General features: G+C 35.4%; 3 protein-coding genes across 3 annotated transcripts; all 3 read left to right on the top strand.

Moving 5' to 3' along the window:
• Positions 1–440: 440 nt before the first annotated feature.
• LOC125649540 (perlucin-like protein) lies at positions 441–8,507 on the top strand. Its single transcript, XM_048877141.2, has 5 exons — positions 441–801; positions 1,038–1,132; positions 1,532–1,622; positions 5,673–5,895; positions 8,428–8,507. The coding sequence occupies exons 1-5, from the start codon at positions 759–761 to the stop codon at positions 8,456–8,458; spliced, it is 483 nt and encodes a 160-aa protein (XP_048733098.2). The 5' UTR covers positions 441–758; the 3' UTR covers positions 8,459–8,507.
• Positions 8,508–10,985: 2,478 nt separating this feature from the next.
• Positions 10,986–13,667, top strand: LOC125649539 (perlucin-like protein). The gene is made up of 5 exons (XM_048877140.2): positions 10,986–12,160; positions 12,493–12,587; positions 12,710–12,800; positions 12,986–13,208; positions 13,491–13,667. Exons 1-5 carry the CDS (start codon positions 12,097–12,099, stop codon positions 13,519–13,521), a joined length of 504 nt encoding a protein of 167 aa, XP_048733097.2. The 5' UTR covers positions 10,986–12,096; the 3' UTR covers positions 13,522–13,667.
• Positions 13,668–19,343: 5,676 nt separating this feature from the next.
• On the top strand, positions 19,344–24,895 carry LOC125649538 (perlucin-like protein). Its single transcript, XM_048877139.2, has 5 exons — positions 19,344–19,630; positions 22,310–22,395; positions 23,346–23,436; positions 24,500–24,713; positions 24,853–24,895. Exons 1-5 carry the CDS (start codon positions 19,519–19,521, stop codon positions 24,878–24,880), a joined length of 531 nt encoding a protein of 176 aa, XP_048733096.1. The 5' UTR covers positions 19,344–19,518; the 3' UTR covers positions 24,881–24,895.
• Positions 24,896–27,581: the final 2,686 nt, after the last annotated feature.

The following is a 27,581-nucleotide window of genomic DNA, read 5'->3' as shown; positions in this document are numbered from 1 at the left end:
ATGCTTAATTCGCTCAATAACTACTGTGTAATGGAACAGAGCAGACGATGTATTGTTTAGTGGTGATTATTACAAACCCTACATACGTCACTTTGGATCTGTTTCACTAAAATTAGATATCGAGATGTCAGTGGGCAATATATTTCGATTTTTTCTATATCATTTAAGCACTGCAGTTAAAGATTATGACTTGTTGAAAATGGAGGATGGTATTTTGTTTTCCAAATTGTTTATCAATTATATTAAACTATTTGCCAACACTATTTTTGTGCTTAATTTTTTTGAAATATAATTTATTCCCTCCCAAAACTATAAAAACAAAGACTTTTATATCAAGACGTGTCTAAATGGGATGTGAGGTCTGAAATATTTACAAATATTATGCTTCCTCATGTTGAAAAGTAGAGCTTGTATAATTTCTAAATGAATTACATATCTTAGCATTAAAGTATTTCTACTGTGAAGAAGTACCTTTTCTATCTGATAAATCTTTTAAGTATCTTTGCGAATTATTCACATCGACAACAAAATTGTACTTGCTATAGTCCGGTGGTTTTTTTTTTTAAATTAAGTTTCGCAAGAATAATGTTACAACATGAATATGGAATATAACATTTTCTTGCGTAACGATATAAAGGATCGTCGAAAGCTCTATACCGCCCGTTGTCCTCCAATATTACACGATATCACGATTACCTTGCCGTGAATTAAGCTGTGACACGAGCCATAATCGGACTTTCCCCTAACCAATCTTATCAATGACGAGAACGATTCTACAGTTTCTTTGTCTCCAGTTTGTAGGTACGTTGCAAAATGTATTCTTCTTTTCATTCTTTTTAACTTCCCAACCATTAGACTGTCATATTAATGAATTTAAATCAGAAACTCCAAAATAATTTACATTTCTTTATCTATACAAGTTTTAATGACTGTATTCAAACGGCATTAATAAACTAATAAATTTACTTCCAATTCAAAGTTTTGTTGTCTATAAGAAAAGATTGAAATTTGATTTCCGGATGATGGCTATTCCTTAGTTGTGTCCGTATGGATGTGTCCGGCGGGATGGTTGAAGCATGGTCCTTCTTGTTATCACATGGGACCTGAAGAGGAGACTTGGTTCGATGCAATGGTGTGTTAGTTGTGTGTATTGTAATCACTGTCAGACTTACAGTAATGTTAAATTACAGGAACATAAAACGTGCAAGTAAAATACACCAAAGCCATATCGTATGAATGAATTTACTCTATAAAATTTCTTTTAGCATCGTGTAAATGTATATGTCGAGAAACAAAAATCATATTTGATAAATTCAAATTTTCTCTTTATGCTTACGATACAAGTAGACATGATAGGATAGTCCTTTGATTTTAATAGATAAGATTTCAACAACAAGGCATCATAACCTTGTTATATAAATATTTTATTTATTATAGAAATACTTCTAACCCTAAACTAAGGAAACCAATATTTTTGTCGCTTTAAAAATATATTTCTATAATAACTTGGATAAGAACCCTTTATTTTTAGAAAATGTGTCAAATACACGGATCAAGTCTTGCAACAGTGTTAAGCCAAGAGGAGCACAATTTCATTGTAGGCCTCATGAAACAGTTAAATAGTAAGTATGCTTATCGACTGTTTTGATTCGCTTCACTCTAAGGCATTACAATCGTAACTTTGTTCTCTTTATAGAAATAGTACCTCAGTTTCATTGAATTCTACCATTATATAAATATTGCATGTAGTTGAGGGTAACATTGAAAATTTTCACCCAGAGAAAACCATTGTCAACCGAGGCGTAGCCGAGGTTGACAATGGTTTTTCGAGGAGTGAAAATTTTCAATGTTACCCTCAACTACATGCAATATTTGTTTTATTATACTGAATGTTATATAAATAACAAACAGAAAGACTTACGTCTGTTGACATTTGATCAATCACTGTCATGCGATTTTTCGTATATCGATGGTTTGGGTTGACAATTCGTGTTTATTACAAACGCTCAAACGACGTCGTCTAACAATCTACGGCGAACTGTACGCGCATAAATTTGACGCATGTGATAATTTTTTATAATATCACCTGTTGTCAAGTACTGTTACCCGTTGCTAGATACTATCACCCTGGAGGGTGTACTTTCTGTTCTCAGAGGGTAACAATATGTTTTTTCTAATGCCTCTCGACCAATCAAATTCGAGTATTTTACATGAAAGTATAATAAGTAAAATTGATCTCGCATACAATGAGCACATTTTAGTACTTTTCAAGCAGCAATCGATATATATCTTGATTATAAGAATGGTTTATCCTGGAAAAAGTCTATAAATACTTATGAAAAATTTTCATTAGTAGACTTTTCATTAATGAATCAACCTCTACATGATTCCTACATGAACTTCTACGCGATAAAAACGATAAATCATGATACGTAAAAATATGTATATTAACGAAAGGTGAAGATAACGAACAGTGATTGATCTCATACCTCCTCTTGTCGATCGGTCACACCCGCCGTGAGCCCTATATCTTCATTAGGTAAACAGTGTAATCCAAAGTCAAAATCAGTGTGCCAAGAACGGCCTAACAAACGGTATGAAACACGTCAGACAGCATTTTTAATGATTGATTATTTTAGTTACAATTGCGAATATTTGTCAGTTGTTTCCCCTATTTCAAACATAGGTGGCGCAAGACTCGTTTACGTCCTTGTTGACTTCCGGTGTACATAAGATTTATAAGAGAGTGTTAGGTTTTTGTTGTGCAAATAGGGAGCGGGGGTAGAATTCCCTGAGATATGAAGCTTTTAAAAAAAATCAATTGGTTCATTGTCATCAAATGTGACAGCGACAAAGATCGTTTTATGTTCCACTCAGCGTCGTGCGCTATAAACTTCAGCCTTCAGTTCAGTCCGACTTCACAGATATCAGATGGCGACTTTGTTGCAGATAGTATTTACGGGGGATTAAACATTTGCTCTGTAGATCGTAATATTCTGCATGAATGTTTTATGCTGAAATTTTATTTATCCTTAGTGATACAGTCATCAATTATCTTATAATTCTATGACACCCCCCCCCCCCTTTCTAGACTAGATCTATAATCGAACAGGGGAAATTTGAGTCCTCAATATATAAACCAAGTATGGTACAAAAATACATTTCAGATGTCATTTAAAAATTAATTTTAGAGTTAACCAAGGTCGTCAAAATATGAATGAACGCGATTGCTAATAGCACCCCCCCCCCCCCCCCCCCTCCACCGTCACTCGGTACGACGACACGACTGTAATGGAGGGATAGCTATAATCAGACTGTAACTGTAAGGCAGTGAATATTCTTAGGTCTTGTTTTCGTTTTTAATGACTGGATTGTAAATTAATTTCAACACTTTACTTTCATTGTTAATTTTGTTATAATTCAAAAAGTGTTGTAAAATATTGTTTGAATTTCAGGGAAAACGAGTCTGGATTCTTCAATAGTCAATACGTATGAAATTAATCAAAATATGAGATGAAATTGTCAAACTTTCATAACTTATCAAAGTTTGCATTATCATAGTTAAGTTGTTATGTCATGTTTATCAACTGACCCACGGAAGTACAGTCCAATACGTCAAAGAAACGAATACCAGTCCTAGCCTATTCTAACTGTTGACGCAAACTAGAAGAAATATGCATCTCAAGAGATTAAGATATTTCTGAATTTTTTAGAAATAAAATTTGAATCATATCTACTTTTATCAAAATTAAATGCAAATTCATAAAGCTATAAATTTATCTAAGTGAAGTAAATTACAAATTTCACTATCATATATACAATGTTGTGTTTATAATAAAAGCCACACATAGGCCTATTGTTCATTGTGATTTTTATTTCAAAAAATCATTGCATTACGTTTTTCAATATTCACTTGTAACTTCGATTTCAATCTGAAGTATGAACATTCAAATTGACCTTCAAATTGAAAAGTGTACTACATTTGTTAAGTGATGTATTTTAGTATTAAATCATTCATATCATGAACTGTCATGGTACATATAAACATGATAAATCTTATACATGAAAGTAAACACGGGTCAAATTATGTAGGCCTACATCAGTTTCCTGCAACACTATGGACAAACGTCATTTGGATACAACCATTCAGTGTATAACTAGTCGTGCTTTTCACGCAGAGTACAACCAACTCATAGTATATCAATCATAGTATATGGATGGAGACGTGAAATTAGAAGTTGAAAGAAAGCTTGAACTTCCGTCTTAAACTTGCAATCCAAATTGTAATATTCAATTAAAATGTAGAAACTCGAAATTTTGAATCATTATTGTACAGCTAGCATATGGGGTAGTAAAATTTATTTGACCTGCCAATTATTATGCTCTCGCTTGCCCTATGGACTAATAAAAAAAGTTAATCGCAAACTGTTTACCTATCGTGACGTCATCACGTAAGTGATATAAGTTAAAACACGCAAATAAACTGTTTAATGTGGTATGATATATCATGTACTCTGTATACACGTGCCTTCTCTATCGTGAATTTTATTTCATAAAGAGAAGTTATACATATACATTCACTGTTACTACACATTTTAACAGCTTAATAATAGAATTTCAGATATATATGGATATATTTATAATTGACATTCTTTAATCCTCGATCGAGAGAGAGAGAGGGGGGGGGGGGGGGTCTTATTGTTTTAAACAAATGCAATTCAACAACTTATAAAGAATTATGATGTATTGTATATTCAACCTAAACTACTGTTTAAGTATGCAAACTTCACCACGAAGTAGTTTATAATGAAAAACGTTCAATATGTATTGAATGTCTTTATTTAATCGATGTGACAGAGAAAATTCGGTTACAGCTGAAACTCTCAACGTGCTTTCCTTCCCGCCCAGAGAGTCTTGCAATGCGTTTTCTAAGTTCGCTTAGAGTGAGGTCCTACGAACCGTAATCCGCCGTCGTTACTAAATATTCAACAACTTTCTAATCTAAACATGTCCTCCCGACGCTCTCTTAAACTTGAGGTTAGAAACGCCTTGGACGTTAACGGATCGTGCGCCACCTGTAATCAAGGGCGAGTAATTTGAAATTTTATTTGCCATTACTTGAGTCTACTGATATCGTACCAATCGGATCACGCACTCGTCCTTTTCCGTAACCGGTAAGAAGACTCGAACGTGGATCGGCGGAAGAATTGCATCAAATCGATGCATTTCTTCGCCGAAAGCGCGCCTGTGGATGAGGTTAAAAGGGCAGGACCAAATTTCCGTATAATGTGTTATTTATATTTTCGCCACAGATTCAGTTTTGGTATCATTAACGTCTTATTCACTTATATACATAAACATATAAGTGGAAAATGATAGTGATATAATAACTTAGATATATATGATATCTTAAATGCATTTGAAAGCTCGTGTTTCATATTGTATCGTACGACTTTGACGCCATCGTTGGATTTACGTACACATGGCAACATACTCTGATGGCGTCGATCCACATACGAGGTTCATTTGCGGTTACGGAAATAGCCGAGTAGTTACAATTGATATCGTACATGTATGATATATTAGTAATCAATTTATTAAATGTATAACATGCTTAGTGAAATCTGCATATTCGTATTACGAACTGTTTTATATAATGTTAATCATTTCAGAGGGCAATGTTTGGTTAGGAGGGACTGATTGGACTGTAGAAGGTACCTTCGTTTGGGAACCTTACGGTGACAAAATGAATTACACTAATTTCGCTCCGGGTGAACCTAATAACCTCAACAACGAGAATTGCTTGCTGATTGACGGACCCGACCATAAACACCACCAATACCTTTGGGACGACAGGGATTGTGACAAGTCCGAGTCTTATATTTGCAAACAAATGTAGGTTTTCATCTACACTTGCAATCTGAGACAAAGAGTTACCGCCACATTTCATTTACATCATAACCATGCAAGTTTCTTTTTTATTTAAGAAATCTCTTCCAATTTTCGAAAGCATATGAAATGATATCCTTCGAGCCTCTTCAAGCCGACCTATATTTTATTGAGCGCTGACGTGTTCCTTTTAATAAACCGATGCAAAGCTACTCGGAGTATAATATATATCATCTTTTGATAAACTGAAAGACATTTTTTCTGTTTACATTTTAATCACATTTTGATAATGATTAAAATGAGAAGTATTCATACGCAGTATTTGCCCATTTCAAAAGTCAAAAGTTTATAAGTTATTTATATAAGCCCACAAGGCTCATTCCAAATTCTAAATTCAAAATTTAGAAATAAAAAATCCAAATTAACCAATCAAAATGTATATCACAATATTTATTTTTTAAGATTAAAGGTTTGGGGCTGCTTGCATAAAAACTCGCAATATGACAGAAAGCAAGACAATATAGTGCTTCTTGGTGTCTTTTATCTAAAACTACGCATTTACGTTATGCATACGTGCACAAGAGACGTTAGAGATGCGGTGTACTTTTATGTCTTGTTTTCAGAATTCAAGCTATGTTTTCTAACTAATCAAAGAGTTATCGGCAGCAATCGTTGGACTTATTCTCCCGATATGTTTATCAAACAACGAAACATCTTTTTTATATTATTTTATGTTGCATGTTTAGCATGCAGACAGGCCCGTAGAAAGCTGGCGGGAGGGTGGGGTTTGCAGAAAACCTGCTTCAGCTCACAGATACTTACAATGTAACTCTGCACTTTATTTTTATAGATCTTCATTATGAATCCCTGGAGTAAAAAAAATTAAAACACAGGTAAATTAGTATAATGTGGTAATGACACATGTAGTTGAGCTTTCTAAACCATAAAAAAAAAATGTGTGGGAAAAAAAACATAGAGCGAATAAAAATATTTATTCATTATTCGAATTTCCTCCATTGTTTACATATAGGTTATAGTGCAATATCCCTGACTTAGGTGCCTGTAAAAATAACGAATGGGGAAGATATTTGGACAAATACTCAAACGGATGCTTCGTTCCCAGTTACTTTTCACATCCCCTCCACCTTTTTGAAATTGCCGGCTACGCGTCTTGTTAAACACACGATAATCAATACCTGTATTTACAATATGATTTTTCCTTCATAGTTACATGTAACTCTTGCATGTTTAGTTTTCTTCGTGTAAAATGAATTTTAAGATTACAATCATTCAAACAGAAAGAAATAATGTGTGGGTAACTCTATGGATTGATTTAAAAACAGAATCAATTGCTATGGGGGTGTCATTAGTTAATATTATTCATATAACCTTCAATTCCATTTCAAGTTAAGGTGTACTATAATATGTATTCGTCATTAATTGACCTCGTTCACATAAAGTGTAGAGTTACCGTTGTTGTAGCCGGAGCATATCCTTTCGCTTTCTGTGAACCTGAGTTTCTACGGGCCTGTCAGCATGTTAAGAAGATATAATAACATGATTTGCATTAAAACCTAGCTATAAATCCAAGTAAACATTGCAGCTATGCTTCTTTTCATCAAGTCACAACATAAAATATGTAAAGATGTAAAAGCCTGTCATTTATTTAAAATTACGAATATAATGCGAGTCTTAGAGAGGGATGCTTACTCCTCCTAGGCACCTGATCCCACCTCTGGTGTGTCCAGGGGTCCGTGTTTGCCCAACTATCTATTTTGTATTGCTTGTAGGAGTTATGAGATTGATCACTGTTCGTTATCTTCACCTTGCATACCCATATCTTCACTTGGAATTCAAGATATTGAACCGTTCAACCAATCACAATATCGTTACAAAACTCAAATACAATAAAATACAATACAATATGAATCTTTTCTGGAAACAAAGGTGGTGTGTAAAAACATATAATAACAAATAAATATTTTTCTATTTTTATTCGGCAGAGATATTACAATAAACCCTGTGATTTGTTTGATTAGTTAGAAAAGTTAAGAAAACAGTTGAATTCCAACAAACATATAAAGTGCACCGCATCCCTAACGTCTACTGTGTACAACATAGTGTTAGATAAAAGAAAGTTCAACTTGCTTTCTGTTATATTTGAAATTTATATACGGTAACCTCAAATCTTAGAAAACAGATGACGAACGTTTATATTTGATGAGTTTGAATAAAATAGTCTCTTTCAAATCATATACATGTATTGTGAACTACATTTCGATTTTTAAATTGGATATTGAATTTCGAATGCCAAATCTCGAATGTCCAATGAGGCTTCTAGGCTTTCGTAGATATTATCTCCTATAGTAATACTGTTAAGGGAAAAACGAAGTTAATGTAAATATGCACTAAAAATTATATAAACATTTTGTGTTTCGACTAAAAAAAATGTCAGAAAGTTACAATCGTAATAATAACACTTATCAACCTCACATCTACACAGGAACAATTATGGATTGTTTCCTCTTTGTTTTGTAGGGACGATGTAACTGGAAACCTAATCGGATGATGGAGTGACTGTTTTTACAAGAGCTTAATCAAATAAATATCTATTTATTTATATGACTAATTCCTTTCTGTATAAATGAATCAAATACAAAGACAATCATCTCTAAAATGACATGATTCAATACAATGCAACATTGGATATCATTTTTAGGTGAATCTATTATCCTAGTTCATAAATGAGTTCCATTATAGCTCCGAGTGTCATAATTTTCAATTTAAAAAGTGAATTTTAAGAAATTTAAATTTTCATATATACATGTCCATGTAAGTTTCCTCTGTTTTCTTAAAGGAAGAAAAAATGTCATTCCAGAGATAACTACGAATCTATAACGTTTTACACTAAAATATACTTGATAACAAATTCTTTTAACTTTAGAATTGACACTATGTCCACGAAGATTAGAGGCTATCACACCGTGATAATTCTTAGCTTACTATTCTTAAGCTTTTTTAATACAGATTAGTATCATATTTGTAATGAATATATTTTGGTATACAAAAAGCATTTTAAAGAACAATGGAATGACTAAAATTCAATATTATTATGAAAATTATTTCATACCGTATGTAACTTTCAAGAGTGTTCTTTGGAAGACATTATTTTATTCTCAATATATATTGTGCGCAACATTTTAACAAACCGATTATATATTGTGCATTACATCATTACAGTCCCATTCTACATGTATTATGTGTTCTACGTCATCATAGTCCCATTATAAACTGTGCAGTACGTCATTACAGTCCCACTATCTACTGTACACTACGTCATTACAGTCCCCTAACATGTACATGTATATAATGTGCACAACATTGGTACGGTTCCATTATATAATGTGTATCACCTTATTTGAGTCAAATCAAATACTGTGCACCACGTCATTACAGTCCCGTTATATACTCTGCACTACGTCATCACTTTTTCATTATATGGTGCGCACTACGCCATTCCAATCCCGTTATATAACATGTGTTAGAGTTTCAGTATATACAGTCCACTACATCATTATTGTCACGTTACATACTGTGCACAACGTCATTATAGCCCCATTATATACTGCACACTACATCAAGACAGTCCCATTTTATACTGCGCAGTACGTCATTACAGTCTCGTTACATACTTTACTCGTTATAATCTCGTTACAGTGACGTACATGTTTTTCTATTAGAGTCTCGTTACATACTTTACTCATTATAATCTCATTACAGTGCCATACATGTTCTATTACAGTCTCGTTACATACTTTACTCGTTATAATCTCATTACAGTGACATACATGTTCTATTACAGTCTCGTTACACACTTTACTCGGTATAATCTCGTTACAGTGACGTACATGTTCTATTACAGTCTCGTTACATACTTTACTCGTTATAGTCTCGTTACAGTGACATACATGTTCTATTACAGTCCCGTTACATACTTTACCCGTTATAATCTCGTTACAGTGACATACATCTTTTCTATTACAGTCTCGTTAATACTTTACTCGTTATAATCTCGTTACAGTGACATACATGTTATATTACATTCTCGTTACATACTTTACCCGTTATAGTCTCGTTACAGTGACATACATGTTCTATTACAGTCTCGTTACATACTTTACTCGTTATAATCTCGTTACAGTGACATACATGTTCTATTACAGTCTCGTTACATACTTTACTCGTTATAATCTCGTTACAGTGATATACATGTGTTTTATTACAGTCTCGTTACATACTTTACTCGTTATAATCTCGTTACAGTGACATACATGTTCTATTACAGTATCGTTACACACTTTACTCGGTATAATCTCGTTACAGTGACATACATGTTCTATTACAGTTTCGTTACATACTTTACTCGTTATAATCTCGTTACAATGACGTACATGTTCTATTACAGTCTCGTTACATACTTTACTCGTTATAATCTCGTTACAGTGACATACATGTTCTATTACAGTTTCGTTACATACTTTACCCGTTATAATCTCGTTACAGTGATATACATGTTCTATTACAGTCTCGTTACATACTTTACTCGTTATAATCTCATTAAAGTGACATACATGTTCTATTACAGTCTCGTTACATACTTTACTCGTTATAATCTCGTTACAGTGACATACATGTTCTATTACAGTCTCGTTACATACTTTACTCGTTATAGTCTCGTTACAGTGACATACATGTTTTCTATTACAGTCTCGTTACATACTTTACTCGTTATAATCTCGTTACAGTGACATACATCTTTTCTATTACAGTCTCGTTACATACTTTACTCGTTATAATCTCATTACAGTGACATACATGTTCTATTACAGTCTCGTTACATACTTTACTCGTTATAATCTCGTTACAGTGACATACATCTTTTCTATTACAGTCTCGTTACATACTTTACTCGTTATAATCTCGTTACAGTGACATACATGTTCTATTACAGTCTCGTTACATACTTTACTCGTTATAATCTCATTACAGTGACATACATGTTCTATTACAGTCTCGTTACATACTTTACTCGTTATAATCTCGTTACAGTGACATACATCTTTTCTATTACAGTCTCGTTACATACTTTACTCGTTATAATCTCGTTACAGTGACATACATGTTCTATTACAGTCTCGTTACATACTTTACTCGTTATAGTCTCGTTACAGTGACATACATGTTATATTACGGTCTCGTTACATATCTTGCTTCTCGTCATTACAGTCCTCTTATATACTGGACACTACATCGTTACATTATCATACAGTCCCATACATTTCCGTCTATTACAGTCTCGTTACATACATTGCACCATGTCATTACAGTAACCTAATTTGCTTTGAAGTTATAAAATCTGAATTTTAATCAAAATTTCTTTCTTCTAAATCTCTTTATTACAAAGGGAGAAAACCGTTAACCAGAATGAAATAATTGGTTTGACAGAAATGTCTTACCGTTCTTATTTCAGCACTGCAAGACCTAGAATTCATACTAATATTCCCAAGTTTTGAAATTTGAATAGGTAAGCAAAATCACATAACAAGGACTCAATTTTGTGATTTTCGTCAGGAGGGAACTACAGGTACATGTATTATGACAGGAGGGAACTACAGGTACATGTATTATGACAGGAGGGAACTACAGGTACATGTATTATGACAGGAGGGAACTACAGGTACATGTATTATGACAGGAGGGAACTACAGGTACATGTATTATGACAGGAAGGAACTACAGGTACATGTATTATGACAGGAGGGAACTACAGGTACATGTATTATGACCTCTAATTACAACTCACCAGACGTTACGTTTTGTTTTTCAGTTTGCACTAAAGATAAAAACACGCAGGACTGAGCCAAAGATAAAAACACGCAGGACTGAGCCAAAGATACTGGTTGAACTACAGGTGATATGAAAATGACAGGTGTATATGTGCGTGATCATGATAGCTAAACAATTAATTTTCTCAACTATGTGTTCACAAAATCTAAGTCACATACCCGATGCCTGTAGTATAGCATATAATTTGATTAAAACCTGGTGAATTAAGTACGCAAATTACATTTTGAATAATTCCAAATGAAGTGCAAAAGGGCGAGATAAGGCTACATTATCTTATAATACGCTACATTCTGGAGTAGTATGATGGAATATTCACGAATGATACTGTCTTCTCTATTCCTATGTGCAGTCCATGTATATGTAGGTAAGTAGCAGGCAACAAATATTCTACATAACATTTTCCTTTCAATGTATTTTCTTACATTGAAGATATTTATTTTCATCGAATCATATCGAAAAATGTCTCACGATATACTTTTGTGAAAAGATCGTTATGCAGGAAATATTTCCATGGAAACTTACTTTTGTATCGCTATTGTGTATTTGGTATGATAGCATACCTATTCATTGGCTATTCCAACATTATCAAACTTAAAGTTCTGTGAAATTTGTTCCGCAGTTGCTCCTCGGAACATGATTATTTTCTTGGCGGGGGATACAAGGATTGTTGTCCATAAAACTATGGTTTTCTTGCAGTTTGTTCCGACTGGAGCTGTCCAGTGGGATGGAATAAATATTCATTGTCCTGTTATCATTTCAGTCAGGAACACACATCGTGGTTTGATGCAATGGTGTGGCTAAAATTAAATGAATTCATCAGTAAATTGAAATATTCTAATCAACATTTATGATTAAAAGTATCATCTTTACAATTATAGTGAATTGCTGTTCTGTTAATATTACTTTTCCACAGAAAATGTGTCAAATTCATGGCGGCCATCTTGTTCATGTTGAAGAAGCTGCAGAAGACAGGTTTATTGTTAGCCTAATGGATAAAAATAATTGTGAGTAGAGCAACTTTACGTATTATTACATTGTTTTTGATCCACAAAAGAAAAATGTTGTTCAGTAGTCCTTCCTTTTGATTGTGCACTGAATTCCATGATCTTAGTTAATTAAGAAAAACATTAAAAATTCCATGAAACATCGGTAGTATTTTTCCATAGATACCAATGACTTTAACTTGCAGGTAGTATTGTATGGTTGGGTGCCTCGGATTGGACCATTGAAGGTATATGGGTATGGGAGCCCCATGGTGACAGACTGAACTATACACACTTTGACGTTGGAAGGCCAAATAATCTGGGTACAGAGAATTGTCTATTAATAGACGGTTCCTCTCATAGTCATCACAGCTACAAATGGGACGACAGAGGTTGTGAGAAACAGTACTGTTATGTCTGCGAATTAATGTGAGTCATTTAATATGATGACAAGGTAGTTATTATTAATGTATTATCTTTAAGTTTCAGGATAAAGGTTCTATGTCATGATGCAGCATTAAACAAACAATTCATAGAAATTCTTGATCGTAGTTAAATGCCGATTGTTATTTAAGAATATTTTGTAGTACAAAATGTACAAAACTCTTGATGATAGATGAATACCGATTATAATTCCATAATATTTTGTAGTACAGTACGAAACCAGTGTATTTATATTGTTAGTCATCGTTCATTTTCATTGTTTTACAGGAATGTCAATGTAGGATCTCTGCTTGGTTGATGGAAAGTGGGGAAACAATGAATAATAAAAATACTATGAACATTTAGGACTTCAACTTAAGATCTGAAAAGTTGTAAACGAAATTTAAAAAAAAAAGCGACAGAGTACCTAGTGGAACAGACTGTCAATAAAAATATATGAATTCACATGGTAATTCAAGATCACTGATTTAATAGATATTGAGGTATTTTTCTTCACATCATGTTACATCGTAGGCAGAATATCAATCCATAGATATGTAACATAACTTCTGATACGAGACTACTTTAGAAGTAGACATTGTGCATTCTCTAAAACAAATATACTGCGTTTTGTGTGTGTTTGGGCAAGAAGGAAAGGGAAATAGATAGAGAGAGCCATGCCATAACAATATTCCCAAAAGACTGTTGAATTCGTCAAGTATATCAAACTCATTTGAGTGTTTGTGTTAATAACTGATTTCATTTAGGCCTACGAATTGCTATCCAAATTCAATGCTATTCTTTTATAATACGACACAAATGCTTAATTTGGACAATACCTACTGTGCAATGAAACATAGCAGATGATACATGTATATTGTTTTCTGTGGGGTCTAAATAATAATCCCATATTTACAAATTATACTTCCTCAGGTAAAAACTTGTATAATTTCTAAATGATTTATGTGTCTTATCATTGAAGTCTTTGTAGTGTGAGGAAATCTGATAAACTCCTGATGTATCATTGTGTATTACTCACATCATATGTAAATTGTGCTTGCTATAGTCCGGTCGTTTCTTTTAATAATCCTAGTTTTACATGCATCATGTTCAATTATGACGATAGAATATAGCATTTTACTGGATTAATCGATCTTGATTATAAAGGACCGTGGAAACCTCTAAACCGCGTGTTGTCCTTAATTGTTTCTCGATATCGCCATTCATCATCATCATCAATCCCGCGACGGGTGACGTCGCTGGGGAGGCAAGATGGATGAAGCAGCAGAGACCCTTCTCCTCTCAATTCTGTCTTGGGCCGTTGTGATGAGTACTGGCATTAGAAGTGTGGTCTACTCCTTCACATTATCTGTCCAACTTTTCCTTTATCGGCCGCGGCGGTGTCCACCCTCTACGATGCCCTGTAGTACGGTCTTTCCAAGGCTGTCGTGACGTACGACATGACCAATCCAGGCCATCTTGACCATCTGTAGGAGGGTTTATTGGGGGGCCCACCAGGCTGGTCAACTTGTCTCTGACAAACTCGTTGGTTTTATCGCCATTACTCTACCGTAAACAAATCTGTGACATAGTCCAAGACGATATTCCTGCCATAATCGGACTTTTCTAATTCTTATCATGACGAGAACGATTCTACAGTTTCTTTGTCTTCACTTTGTAGGTACGTTGCACATTGTATTCTTCTTTTCATTCGTTTTAACTTCCCAACCATTAGGCTGTCATATTAATGAATTTAAATCAGAAACTCCAAAATAATTTACATTTCTTTATCTATACATGTACACGTTTCAATGGCTGTATTCACACGACATTAATAAACTTATAAATTTACCTCCAATTCAAAGTTTTGTTGTCTATAAGAAAAGATGGAAATTTGATTGCCGGATGATGGCTATTCCTTAGTTGTTTCCGTATGGATGTGTCTGACGGGATGGTTGAAGCATGGTCCTTCTTGTTATCGCCTCTGTCAGCGCGGGATCGAATACCGCTCGCGCCGGTAAGTGAGAACATTTCCCAGTTTACTTTCGAAAGGTCGGTGGTCTCTTCCCATCTACATTGTATCTGGGTTCTCACTTCCACCAATAAAAACTGGGCGCCACCATATAACTGAAAAATTGTTGAGTGTGGCGGAAAACATCAATCATTCCTTCTTGTTATCACATGGGACCTGAAGAGGAGACTTGGTTCGATGCAATGGTGTGTTAGTTGTGTGTATTGTAATCACTGTCCGACTTACAATGGTGTGTTAGTTGTGTGTATTGTAATCACTGTCAGACTTACAATGGTGTGTTAGTTGTGTGTATTGTAATCACTGTCAGACTTACAATGGTGTGTTAGTTGTGTGTATTGTAATCACTGTCAGACTTACAATGGTGTGTTAGTTGTGTGTATCGTAATCACTGTCAGACCTTCAGTATTGTTGAAATACAGGACAATAAAACGTAGAAGCACAATACAGTGCTCTGCAACAGTTCTAACGAAACATTTAATTTTGGTGTCAAACACCAAATGTTGTGACACGAAAATCATATTTGTTAAATTTGAATTTTCTCTTTATGCTTACAATATATGTAGAGAAAACTTTAGCATAGTACTTTGATTTTTATAGTTAAAATTTTGATAACTAGGCATGCTAGTTATAGAAATATTCCATTTACTATAATAGCAATACTTTTAAAACCTCCCAAATCAAAAAATAATATTTTGTCGCTTTTAATTCTATGTATTTCTATAATAATCAGAAACCTTTATTTGTAGAAGATGTGTCAAATACACGGATCAAGCCTTGCAACAGTGTTAAGTCAGTAGGAGCACAATTTCATAGTAGGCCTCATGAAACAGTCAAATAGTAAGTATGCTTATGCCTATGTGATTATTTTAGTCACGAACCGATGCGCTATATTGCGATAGGATACGATTGTGATCGAAGATGATCGATGTGCTAGTTACGAGTGGACCCTGATGGGTATACATACAGCCCGATGGACCATTCACTTCATTTTTTTAACATCTAGAAATGGTTGATGACGTGTATTTGCAGCATTACTGTATGCTTATACCGGTATTATAACTATCGTAACAGATCGTGGGACAGCGCAACGCATCGCATCAAAGCGTGATGTTTACCTTGTAAAAGATTGACTGGTATCACCACGATTTGGGAGCACGCTTAGATGCGATATGTTGTGCTCTGTTACGATGCAATCGATCTGATGCTATTATAACGACTGAAAATTAATCGTGTTGATCGTAGAAAAACTTTTGACAGTCAAATTTTTTTTTTTGATCGACACGATTGTCACTAAACTCAAGATCTGATCAGATTTGGTAGGATCACCACGTTAAGAGCACGATGAAGACCACGATTTCAATCGTGGCGCGAATCGTGATGGCGTGAACATAGCATTATTGACTGTTTTGATTTATTTAACTATAAGACATTAAAATTGTGACTTTCTTTTCTTTATAACGAAAATGCAGCCATGATTTCATTGAATTATGTCATAAAACAATTGAAATAGTACACAAGGAGCACATCTTAGTCTTTAAAAGCAGCAATCCACCTACATATTGATTATAAATGATTTACCGTGAAAAAGTCTGCAATAATTATATTTTTATTTGATAGATGTACAGCTGTATATACACAGTGAAAATAAATTGGATAGCTTCACTTTCTCCACATCGTCAACTCCGATAAATATTACTCCGTTTACCTGATCGAGATGTAGGGCTCACGGCAGGTGTGACCGGTCGAGAAGGGATGCATCCTCCTCCTAGGCAGCTGATCCCATTTTTGGTATGTCCAGAAGTCTGTGTTTGCCTAACTCTTAATATTGTATTTCTAATAGGAGTTATGAGATTCATCACTGTTCGTTATTTTCACCTTTCATGTACTAGTAGTCCATTATCTTCTGCATATTGTGTTTATAAATCTCAACAAATCTGTCGCAGAAGAGTGTGTTCTGAGAATGATCAATTTCAACATTTTCTAAATCGAGGCAGGCTCCTGACAAATAAGTCGATGTTACAGGGGATTAATGGTCTCGTTTTACCATATAACAAGCCACAGTTAAATTATCATATTAAAATTTTCATTGGTAGTATTTTCATGAATGAATAATTTTTTTTTAAAACATGATCCCTACATGTATTGCAACTCTATAAAAATATAAATCATAATATGTAAATGTATTCCATTTCTATGTGAATATGATCATGATTATTTTAGTTACAATTATTACTGCCATTGCATATTAATAATCAATTTGCTAAATCTAACATACATATACGTAGTGATATCAACATTTCCAATCAGGAAGTTTGTTTTACATAATGTTAATCATTTCAGAGGACAATGTTTGGTTAGGAGGGACTGATTGGACTATAGAGGGTACCTTCGTATGGGAACCATGGTAACAAAATGAATTACACAAATTTTGCTCCGGGTGAACCAAATAACCACAACAACGAGGACTGCTTGATGATTGAAGGATCCTACTTTAAAAACCACTCCTACCTATGGGACGACAGGGATTGTCACAAGTCCAAATTTATATTTGCAAACAAATATAGGTTTCCATCTACACTTGCACTTTGAGCCAAATAGTTACTTTCACGTTACATTTACATTATACCCATGTAAAACTTATACGGTACCAATTTTGTTGCACCAGATGCGCATTTCGACAAATAATGTCTCTTCAGTGATGCTCAACCGAAATGTTTGAAATCCGAAATAACTATGAAGTATTAGAGCTAAATATAGCCAAAAACAGCGTGCCAAAAAAGTGAAGCCATGCAATTTATTTCTTTATTTAAGATATGTTTTAAGTTTTTAAAAGTATAATTATTCGATAATATACTTCGAGACTCTTTACACAGGCATATATTTTATTGAGCGCTAACGTGCTCCATTTAATATGCCGGTGTAAAAAGGCTCAAAGTACATAATCTCTTATACTTTCCTAAATTGAAAGACATTTTCTATATACATTTAATCACATTTTGATAATGATTAACATGAGAAAAGTATATTCATATGTAGTGATATATTGGTTAGCCCATTTCAAACGTTAAAAGTTTATGAGATATTACATCTTGTGAGATATTACCTGATCAAGATATAGGGCTCACAGCGGGTGTGACCGTCGACAGGGGGTGCTTACTCCTCCTAGGCACCTGATCCAACCTCTGGTATATCCAGGGGTCCATGTTTCCCCAACTCTATAATTTGCATTGCTTATAGGAGTTAAGAGATTGATCACACTCATCTTCACCTTTCATCACACTGTGCGTTATCTTCGTCTTTCATATTACAACCTCCAATATCAGTTATACGTAGCAAGAATGTTAAGGAAGACGGAGTGAATGTGAATATGCACTAGTAGTCATTCAGAAATTTTGCATTTCAAGTAAACAAATTAAGTAAGAAAGTTGCAATCGTGATACTACTACTTTAACATCTCAAATGATAAACCTACAGATAGCATCACAGCTACACAGAAACAATAATGAATTGTTTCCTCTTTGTTTTGTAGGGACGATGTAACCGGAAACCTAATCGGATAATGGAGTGACTGTCTTTACAAGAGTCTAATCAAATAAATATTCCTTTATATGAATGTATGTTCTTACAGCACAAATGAATCAAACACACCGACAATCAACTCTAAATTAATACAATGCAACATTAGATATCATTTTAGTTGATTTCTTACCCCAATTCTTAAACTGGGTTCCATAATAGTTCTAAGTGACTGCAAATTGTAAGACCGTCTGCACTTTCACTTATCACAGCCAGTTTGAACGGTGCCAGTAAATACCTTATAGGGTATAAAATATTTGTAGACTCAATCACAATATACTGTTACGCCTCGGTTGACAATGGTTTTCTCGGAGTGAAAATTTTCAATGTTACCCTCAAGTACATGCAATATTTATATAATGTTAATCTTTCTGTAAATCGATTTGCTTATAATTTTTGAGCTAATTGTGACATAGGACATCTGAGGATTTTAATGACTCGCTATTCCATTTTCAAAGTGACCAACAGCACACGAGCATTTTACCGACTTAGCTACCGCAGCGATTTGTTTTGATGAAAATGATAATGATGACAACGCCAACGACGATGATGATACCTTAACCTAAGGGCAAACATTTTAATTTTAAAAGTGAATTTTAAAAAGTTTAGTTTTCATATATACGTTCCCTGTTTTCTTAAGTGAAGACAAAATGGCACTCCAAATATAAATACATGCACTAATCTATAACGATTTACACTGAAACATAGATGATAAGGAAATGTTCTTTTATCTTTAGAATTGACACTATGTCCACGAAGAATAGACGCTATTACCTTGTGATAGCTTTTAGTTTACTATTCTTAAGCTTTTTCAATACAGGTCAGTATAATATCTGGAATGAATATATTTTGATATACATTCATCATTTTTAAGAACAATGCAACGATTAAGAATTCAATATTAGTATGATTATTATTTTCCCGTTTTAATTTCATTGTACCATGTTTAACTCGTTTTGTTTCACACCGTGGCGATATATATTGTACTGTAGTGTGCAAAACATTCTTATAATTACATTATATCCTGTGCACTACGTCATTAGTCCAGTTATATACTGCTTACTACGTCATATACAGTCCCATTATACACTGCTTACTACGTCATTTCAGTCCCATTATATACTGCTTACTACGTCATTACAGTTCCATTATATGTAGTCCGAAATGGCACGGTAAATATCAAAATCATAAAAAGCCAGGAAAACGTAAGATATTTCGGACTACATTATATACTGCTTACTACGTCATTACAGTCCTGTTATATACTGTGCAATACGTCATTACAGTATTGTTACTAGTATATACGGTGCAGAACATTGTTTAAGTCATGTTACATGTATATACGTCATTACAGTTCCATTATATTCTGCTTACTACGTCATTACAGTTCCATTATATTCTGTTTATTTCGTCATTACAGTACGGTAACTAGATATACGGTGCACAGCATTGTTAGAGCCCTGTTATATACTGTGCATGACGTCATTACAGTCTCATTACATATTGTGCACTATATCATTATAGTCCCATTATATACTGTGCACTACGTCATTGCAGCCTCGTTGTATTCTGTACATCATCTCATTACAGTCCCATTATATAATCTGTACCACTATATTATACATGTAGTTCCATTAAACACTGAACACTACATCAGCATAGTTCCACTATATACATTGTACTACGCACCATGTCACTACAGTCCCAGTTATATAGTGTGCGTTTCATTACAATCCTGTTATATACTGCGCACTACGTCATTACAGTCCCATTATATAACGTCACGACCTCATTACAATCCCATTATACCGGGTATATTGTGCATTACATCATCTCAATTCCGTCATAGAATGTGCACTACGTCATTACAATCCGGTTATACACTGTACATCACGTTTATATCATGTGGATCCTGTCACTACAGTACCGTTATATTCTGTGCACCATGTCATTAGAATCATATTACTAGCGTACAATGTGCCCTTGTTACAAGTATTACATGTATGCCAGAAGTGGTGTAAATCAAATGTAGATTCTAAAGAACTTTTAGTAAATTTGAAATCGCAAAACTTCTTAAATCAACAGCATCGAAACTACTTTTCAACACTTTACACGACCATTTCTAACGATAAATTAAAGATTAGACGTTCTGATTAATTGATTATATATTGTTTAACGTCCCTCTCGAAGGTATTTCACTCATATAGAGACGTCACCATTGGCGGTGAAGGGCTACAAAATTTAGGCCTATGCTCGGCGCTTATGGCCTTTGAGCACGGAGGGATCTTTATCGTGCCACACCTGCTGTGACACGGGATCTCGGCTTTTACAATCCCATCCAAAGGACTCTCCCATTTAGTTGCCTCTTACGACAAGCAAGGGGTACTGGGAATCTATTCTAATCCGGATCCCCACGGGAAAGACTTTTTGTCTCCATTGACAGTTGCTTCAACAAAAATGGGAAAAAAGTAAATATACTTATCTAGTGATCAATTATCAAAATTGCTACTTTGTTAAACACCACACAATTCTAAAGTTCAAATGCAAAATATGCTATAATTCCTCATTGACAACATCTTAGTAGTCTTTGATGATCAGGTTTTCCAACAGTCTGTTGGAATTCTCATGGGCACGAATTGTGCTCTCTATAGCTGACCTGTCTTTAAGTTTCTGTGAAACATAGTTTATTCTAAAGCTTCTACATGATAAGAAAAAATATATTGCTGTGCCACTCAACTCGACATTTAGATATATCGACGACGTTCTATCTATTAACAATAATGATTTTCATTCATATGTCGATAATGATTTTCATTCATATGTCGACTCGCTGTATGCCTATGAACTACAAATAAAAGACCCCACAAAGTCCCCATCTGCTTCGTACTTAGATAATTAGTTTAAAATAAATATTAACGGCAAACCTACACCTAAACTTCATGACAAACAGGATGTTTTCAGCTTCTCCGTCGTCATTTTCCCATATTTATGTAGCAATATTTCTTTATCACCTGCTTGTGGTGTTTACATCTCTCAACTGATTCGATACGCAAGAGCTTCTTCTGAGTATGATAACTTTTTAAATCAGTTTTAATTCAAGGTACGTTACTGACAAACAAGTTAATGGTACATGGGCTGCAACAGTTGCGTTTAAAGTCAGCATTTCGCAAAGTCTATGGTTTTTATAATGATCTAGTTTGCCAATACAACCTATCGTTGGCTCAAATGCTGTCTGACTGTTTTATACCGAATGCTAGGCCGTTCTTGACACACTGATTTCGATTACGGGCTACTCCGTTAACCTGATCAAGATATGGGGATCACGGCGGGTGTGACCGGTCGACAGGGGATGCTTACTCCACCTAGGCACTTGATCTCATCTCTGGTATATCCTGGGGTCGGTGTCTTCCCAACTCTCTATTCTGTTTGTTATCTGCACTTTTCATTTTTATTATATACGGAGAAGCACGTCGTATCAGTCCCACTCTCTGTATTGCAGGATGGTGTTGTCCTGATGGCTGGACCGCATACAGGGTATCCTGTTACCATATCAGCAGGGACTCCCAGAATTGGTTTAATGCCCTGGTAATGTCCAACAAGTCATCGTATACCTACATTTATTCGCGTGCTACAAATTTTGATATGATTTATCTAAAAACCTTTAAAGTCCCTTTCACACAATCACGGTTCATTAGTCATGCCGGTTTCTCTACGGATACGCCCGGTAGCTTCCAGTACGTCCCCGGAAAACTGCCAGTTGGTGTCGATGTGATCACGGACCGTTTCACGGATGAGAAGCCGGATCATTTCGGATTGTCAATATGTGATGGTTCGTGACAATCCGTCATCACCATGTACAAACTTTATATGCATCCAGTGTCGTCTGGGACCATCCGGCTTGGTCAAGACAATTTCGGGAAAATAACTAAACATGTTTGATTTTTTACAGGATCGTCACGGAAGAAAATCCTCCGTACTTATATGTGCAAGTTCCGTATACCTACGTGTATCAACCGAGCGGTCCGTGCACCCACCGAAGTATCTGTGTCAAGTCCAGGGTCATCCGTGTGCGAAACTTATCTGCTGAAGAACATCGATGTCTACGGTTTGTACACGGATTGTTCCCGGTAACTACACGGACAGTTACGATAAACGCAAGGGAGAAAGACCGTGAAAATCCGTGGACACCCGCGTATCTTCGTGGATGGACTGGCAGAAATCGTGATCTTCCGTACGCTCCGTGGACCAGGAGTTTTTCCAGGGAAGTATGGGTAGCTACCGTGCTTATCAGTAGGGAAACTGGTATTTTACGTGTCTGCATCGTAATAAGACCATGTTGACACCGGCATTACGACGTCACAAAACCCAAAGGAGTCGGATCACCCCGGATGACTAGAAAATGTGTGCATCCGGCATCGACCGGCTCCTGATCCGTGAATGTGTGAAAGGGGCTTTAAAATGGATATATCAATCAAATCTCATATTTGTCAAAAACATATCCAGTTTACTTTTTATCTAAATTTACCCTCATGCAGAAAATGTGTGAGATACATGACAGCTACCTAGTGCACATTGACAATGTTGATGAGAACGTCTTTATTACACATCTACTTCAAACTTCCAACAGTGAGTAGATATTTTGAATTTAAAATTTATCCTCATTTGACTCTAAACAGCCTATCTAGGAGTACAGTTATGTGTGGTGTGCTTGAATGCCTGTCTGTCTTATGACAATCATTGAAATGATGTTTAATGATGATAAATTGTCAGAGGGGGATTTCATGTTGAAGAGGATGAATAAAATGCAAGTCCACATAACATAAAGGACAGGAGTCAAAAGCAAAATTCAGACTAAATCTGAATATAGTGAAATCCCCAGTCCTTAAAATAGACGTACACTATTTATTAAGACCCGTACGCGAATTTACTTGCGGTCACTGAGGGCTGAGTGAGGAAGGATTTAATTATAGGGATAGCCACTGGAAGGAAATCGTGGAATTCTGTATATAGAGTTTCAAACTGACCTTCAAATTTTCTTTTCCATTCATAGGACAAAGTCTGGCTTATCAATTAGCCACATTTCCGAGCAATTAACTATCATCTCCAAATTACGATCGTCATTTTATTTTCTTTACCTATATTGAGCTCATTTCAAGTGTGATTGAAATTTAAGGTTTATCCACATTCAGAAATTTTAACTTTTATAAGCTACACATGTTAAATATCTAACAAATCAATTAAGAAGAACAATCAAATTTACAAAACTCCTAGGTTGCAAGTTTATCTATAAGCTTTGCTTTCTTTGGGGGACATTTTCACGGTAAAACATCGGTCAAAGTATGAGAAATCAGTTTTGTTTATGCATCTAAAATTGTAGAGCGAAGTTTTGATTTTTTTTCTGTTGGCGCTTATTGTTACATCACTTCCGGACAGTGTGTCTTTTTCATTTCTATCATTCTGATATGGCACCTGCATGACGTTATTACCCACACACTCCGTTTGATCTACCAACTACATTTTAATTTGCAAAATGACATTGGGAATTGAAAACAGATACAACAGACAGAGAATCCTTGAATGAGCACGCGTATTTGTGACGACAAAGAAGAGCTACTGATATCGCTTCATCGCCTTGGCAACTTCGTACTCTCGCCCTCGTATCTTCTCACTCTTGCTTAACTTTTTTCAGCGAACAACACGTGGCTGGGTGCCACAGACTGGACAGTGGAAGGCACGTGGCTATGGGAACCACACGGTCATAAGATGGATTATACCAATTTTGCACCAGGCCAACCAAATAACTATCATACTCAAAACTGTTTATTAATGGACGCCGCACACCACTATCAATGGAACGACCTAGGGTGTTTGACATCTACACGACATTATATCTGCGAAAGAGGGTACGTGTAACAGATTAAAATAAATAGGCCTAATTGTAACTATCGTATCTAACCATAGGTATATAATCAATTACTATTATGAATTATCATCAAGTATATATTTACGATCAAACTAACTGTGTATCTCGTTCATTTACAGACAAAACACTGGCTTCATTATTGGATAATAAAGGACACGTAAACTGCATATTTTTTCTTATTATTATAGATATAGCTTCAGAGAATGTTTGGTTTCAAGCATTACATGTAGGTGATGATAAATTGTACACAGTTACAATTAAAACAGAATTCGGCGGAATTAAGTACCTAATCAGTACAAGGTCTGACTAATGTTAAGTGCATGATGACTGGCTTACATCGTTTGAAGTTCTGCATCTTGGAAATTCGGCGACTTTAACAAATATGACGTAATCCTTACGACCTTTGAGTCTGGGGGGATATTTATCGTGCCACACCTGCTATGACACGGGGCCTCGGTTTTCCTCTAATAAAAGTGTGGTTAAAAGTTATTGTTTTTTTAAGCCTATATCGAGTACCTAGGTAGTAGCTGTACTATAGTATAGATACTCAAGAAGAATATTATAGTAGAGTGTTGTAAAGGTCGTTAGCTTGCCTCTTCGATAACCTCCAAGATCCGGATGTGGCCGAAGAAGAGGCACCCAGTAATATACAAGATGTAAAGGAAGTATCTTTAAATAACTTCTCAATATAGACCACAAGGATACGATTTGTTAAATTTATGCAAGCATTTTTATTCTATGTTTGATACCGAGCGAAGCTCAGACGGGCCTAAGGGCCGTCCGCGAAGCAAGGCTCTAAAGGTAACATGTATTTACACGAAAAAATGGGAAAATCAGCAACTGATTAGAGATAATCTCTATATACGTTCACTGAAAATTTTGTGATCCATATACGCATCGATTAGGCCGTTCTTGGCACACTGATTTTGACTACGGATAACTCTGTTTACCTGATCAGGATATAGGGCTTACGGCGGGTGTGACCGGTCGACAGGGGATGCTTACTCCTCCTAGGCACCTGATCCCACCTCTGCTGTGTCCAGGTGTCCGTGTTTGCCCAACTATCTATTTTGTATTACTTATAGGAGTTAGGAGATTGATCACTGTTCGTTATCTTCAACTTTCATCAATGTACGAGTACGGAGGAAAAAGCGATTTTGTCGGTTTCGGAAAGGTTTAAATTTGTATTGCTTGTAGGAGTTATGAGATTGATCACTGTTCGTTATCTTCACCTTGCATGTTAAAAAACAGTCTCAGTGTCATTTTTTTTTTTGCCACCATACTATTATCCCTTTTTCTTTCTTTTTCTTTTTTGTGTCAAAATGGCTCAAGTCCATGTTGAACAACTATATTTCTGTGCTGATAGTCAATGTTTTTGGTTTTTCATTTGATCCACTTATGAGATCTTGCGATAACAAGCATGACCGAGCAGACGAAGAATTTTGCATATTGTGCATGATATATAATGAAAAACACCTTTCTTAGACATGTCCAAGCGGAAAGTTGGTACTCCTTTTAGTGTAAACAACATTAGATACAAATAGACGGAGCTTATCATAGGTTATTCATAATTACGAAGATCCTATAGAATTCTAACCCTCTCCCGAAAACGTCAGAATAAAAAAAAAAGTCGGAGAGCGTTATTGAAGCTAATCCAGGGCAGGATCTCAGAAGAAGTTATAAGTTTATATTTAAACATTATTAAGAAATGAATTTCCGTTGTGAAAATACATGATGGTATGAACTACGACGCTTCATATTCGTACATTTCATGAAGCCTGGTAGCACTTCATGAAAAATATGCCAGTGTGAGGCATTGCACTTCATACCCTCATGTATTGCGCGTTCATGGGGAAATAGTTACATCCACTAAATCTTTTCTCATATTTCTAATGAAATTGACATTGCTTTCACTAGGACAATGAATGCATGTTTGTTGCAAACTAGTTCGATCCGGTTTTTTAGTACCACCTGTCTGCGTAATCATTACCAAATATGGAGCGTCATCAAGGTCAATGGGTGCATTAGCTGTTCCGTTTAGCGTAACGAATGGGTCAACCATATGATATTTTAGTACTTAAATTTAGTTTGTATTTTAAAACAATACATAAAAATATCAACAATTAACTGTCTTTCTTTGTTGTTTCGTCGGGTGATGAAGGTAGCAATCATTGCAGGGAAAACAAGAGGTACTGTGAGCAATGCTCACTAAGAATACCCCCCGCTTACTCCAATCTCCCAAAGGGTGTTGGTAATAGGTATAAACTACCTCTTTTCTGAGTGTAAAAAACAAATGGCATGACAAACCGAACCATATTGCTACTTCGATGTCCAGTGGGCGTGACCTTTGACCTTTTGACCCAAAAATCGATAGGGAACATCTTCATCCCATGAGTAGTCCATATGTATGATATGGTGACTGTAGGTGGAAAGGATAACGCTTTAGAGTCTGGAAACCATATTGCTACTTCGATGTCCAGTGCGCGTGACCTTTGACCTTTTGACCCCAAAATCGATAGGGAACATCTTCATCCCATGGGTAGTCCATATGTATGATATGGTGACTGTAGGTGGAAAGGATAACGCTTTAGAGCCCCGAAACCATATTGCTACTTCGATGTCTAGTGCGCTTGACCTTTTGACCCCAAAATCGATAGGGAACATCTTCATCCCATGGGTAGTCCATATGTATGATATGGTGACAGTAGGTGGTAAGGATAACGCTTTAGAGCCCGGAAACCATATTGCTACTTCGATGTCCAGTGCGCTTGACCTTTGACCTTTTGACCCCAAAATCGATAGGGAACATCTTCATCCCATGGGTAGTCCATATGTATGATATGGTGAC

Source organism: Ostrea edulis, chromosome 5, assembly GCF_947568905.1.
Source record: "Ostrea edulis chromosome 5, xbOstEdul1.1, whole genome shotgun sequence".
Taxonomy (NCBI): domain Eukaryota; kingdom Metazoa; phylum Mollusca; class Bivalvia; order Ostreida; family Ostreidae; genus Ostrea; species Ostrea edulis.
Note: the sequence above shows the minus strand (reverse complement) of the source record. Positions and strands in the feature narration are given on the sequence as shown.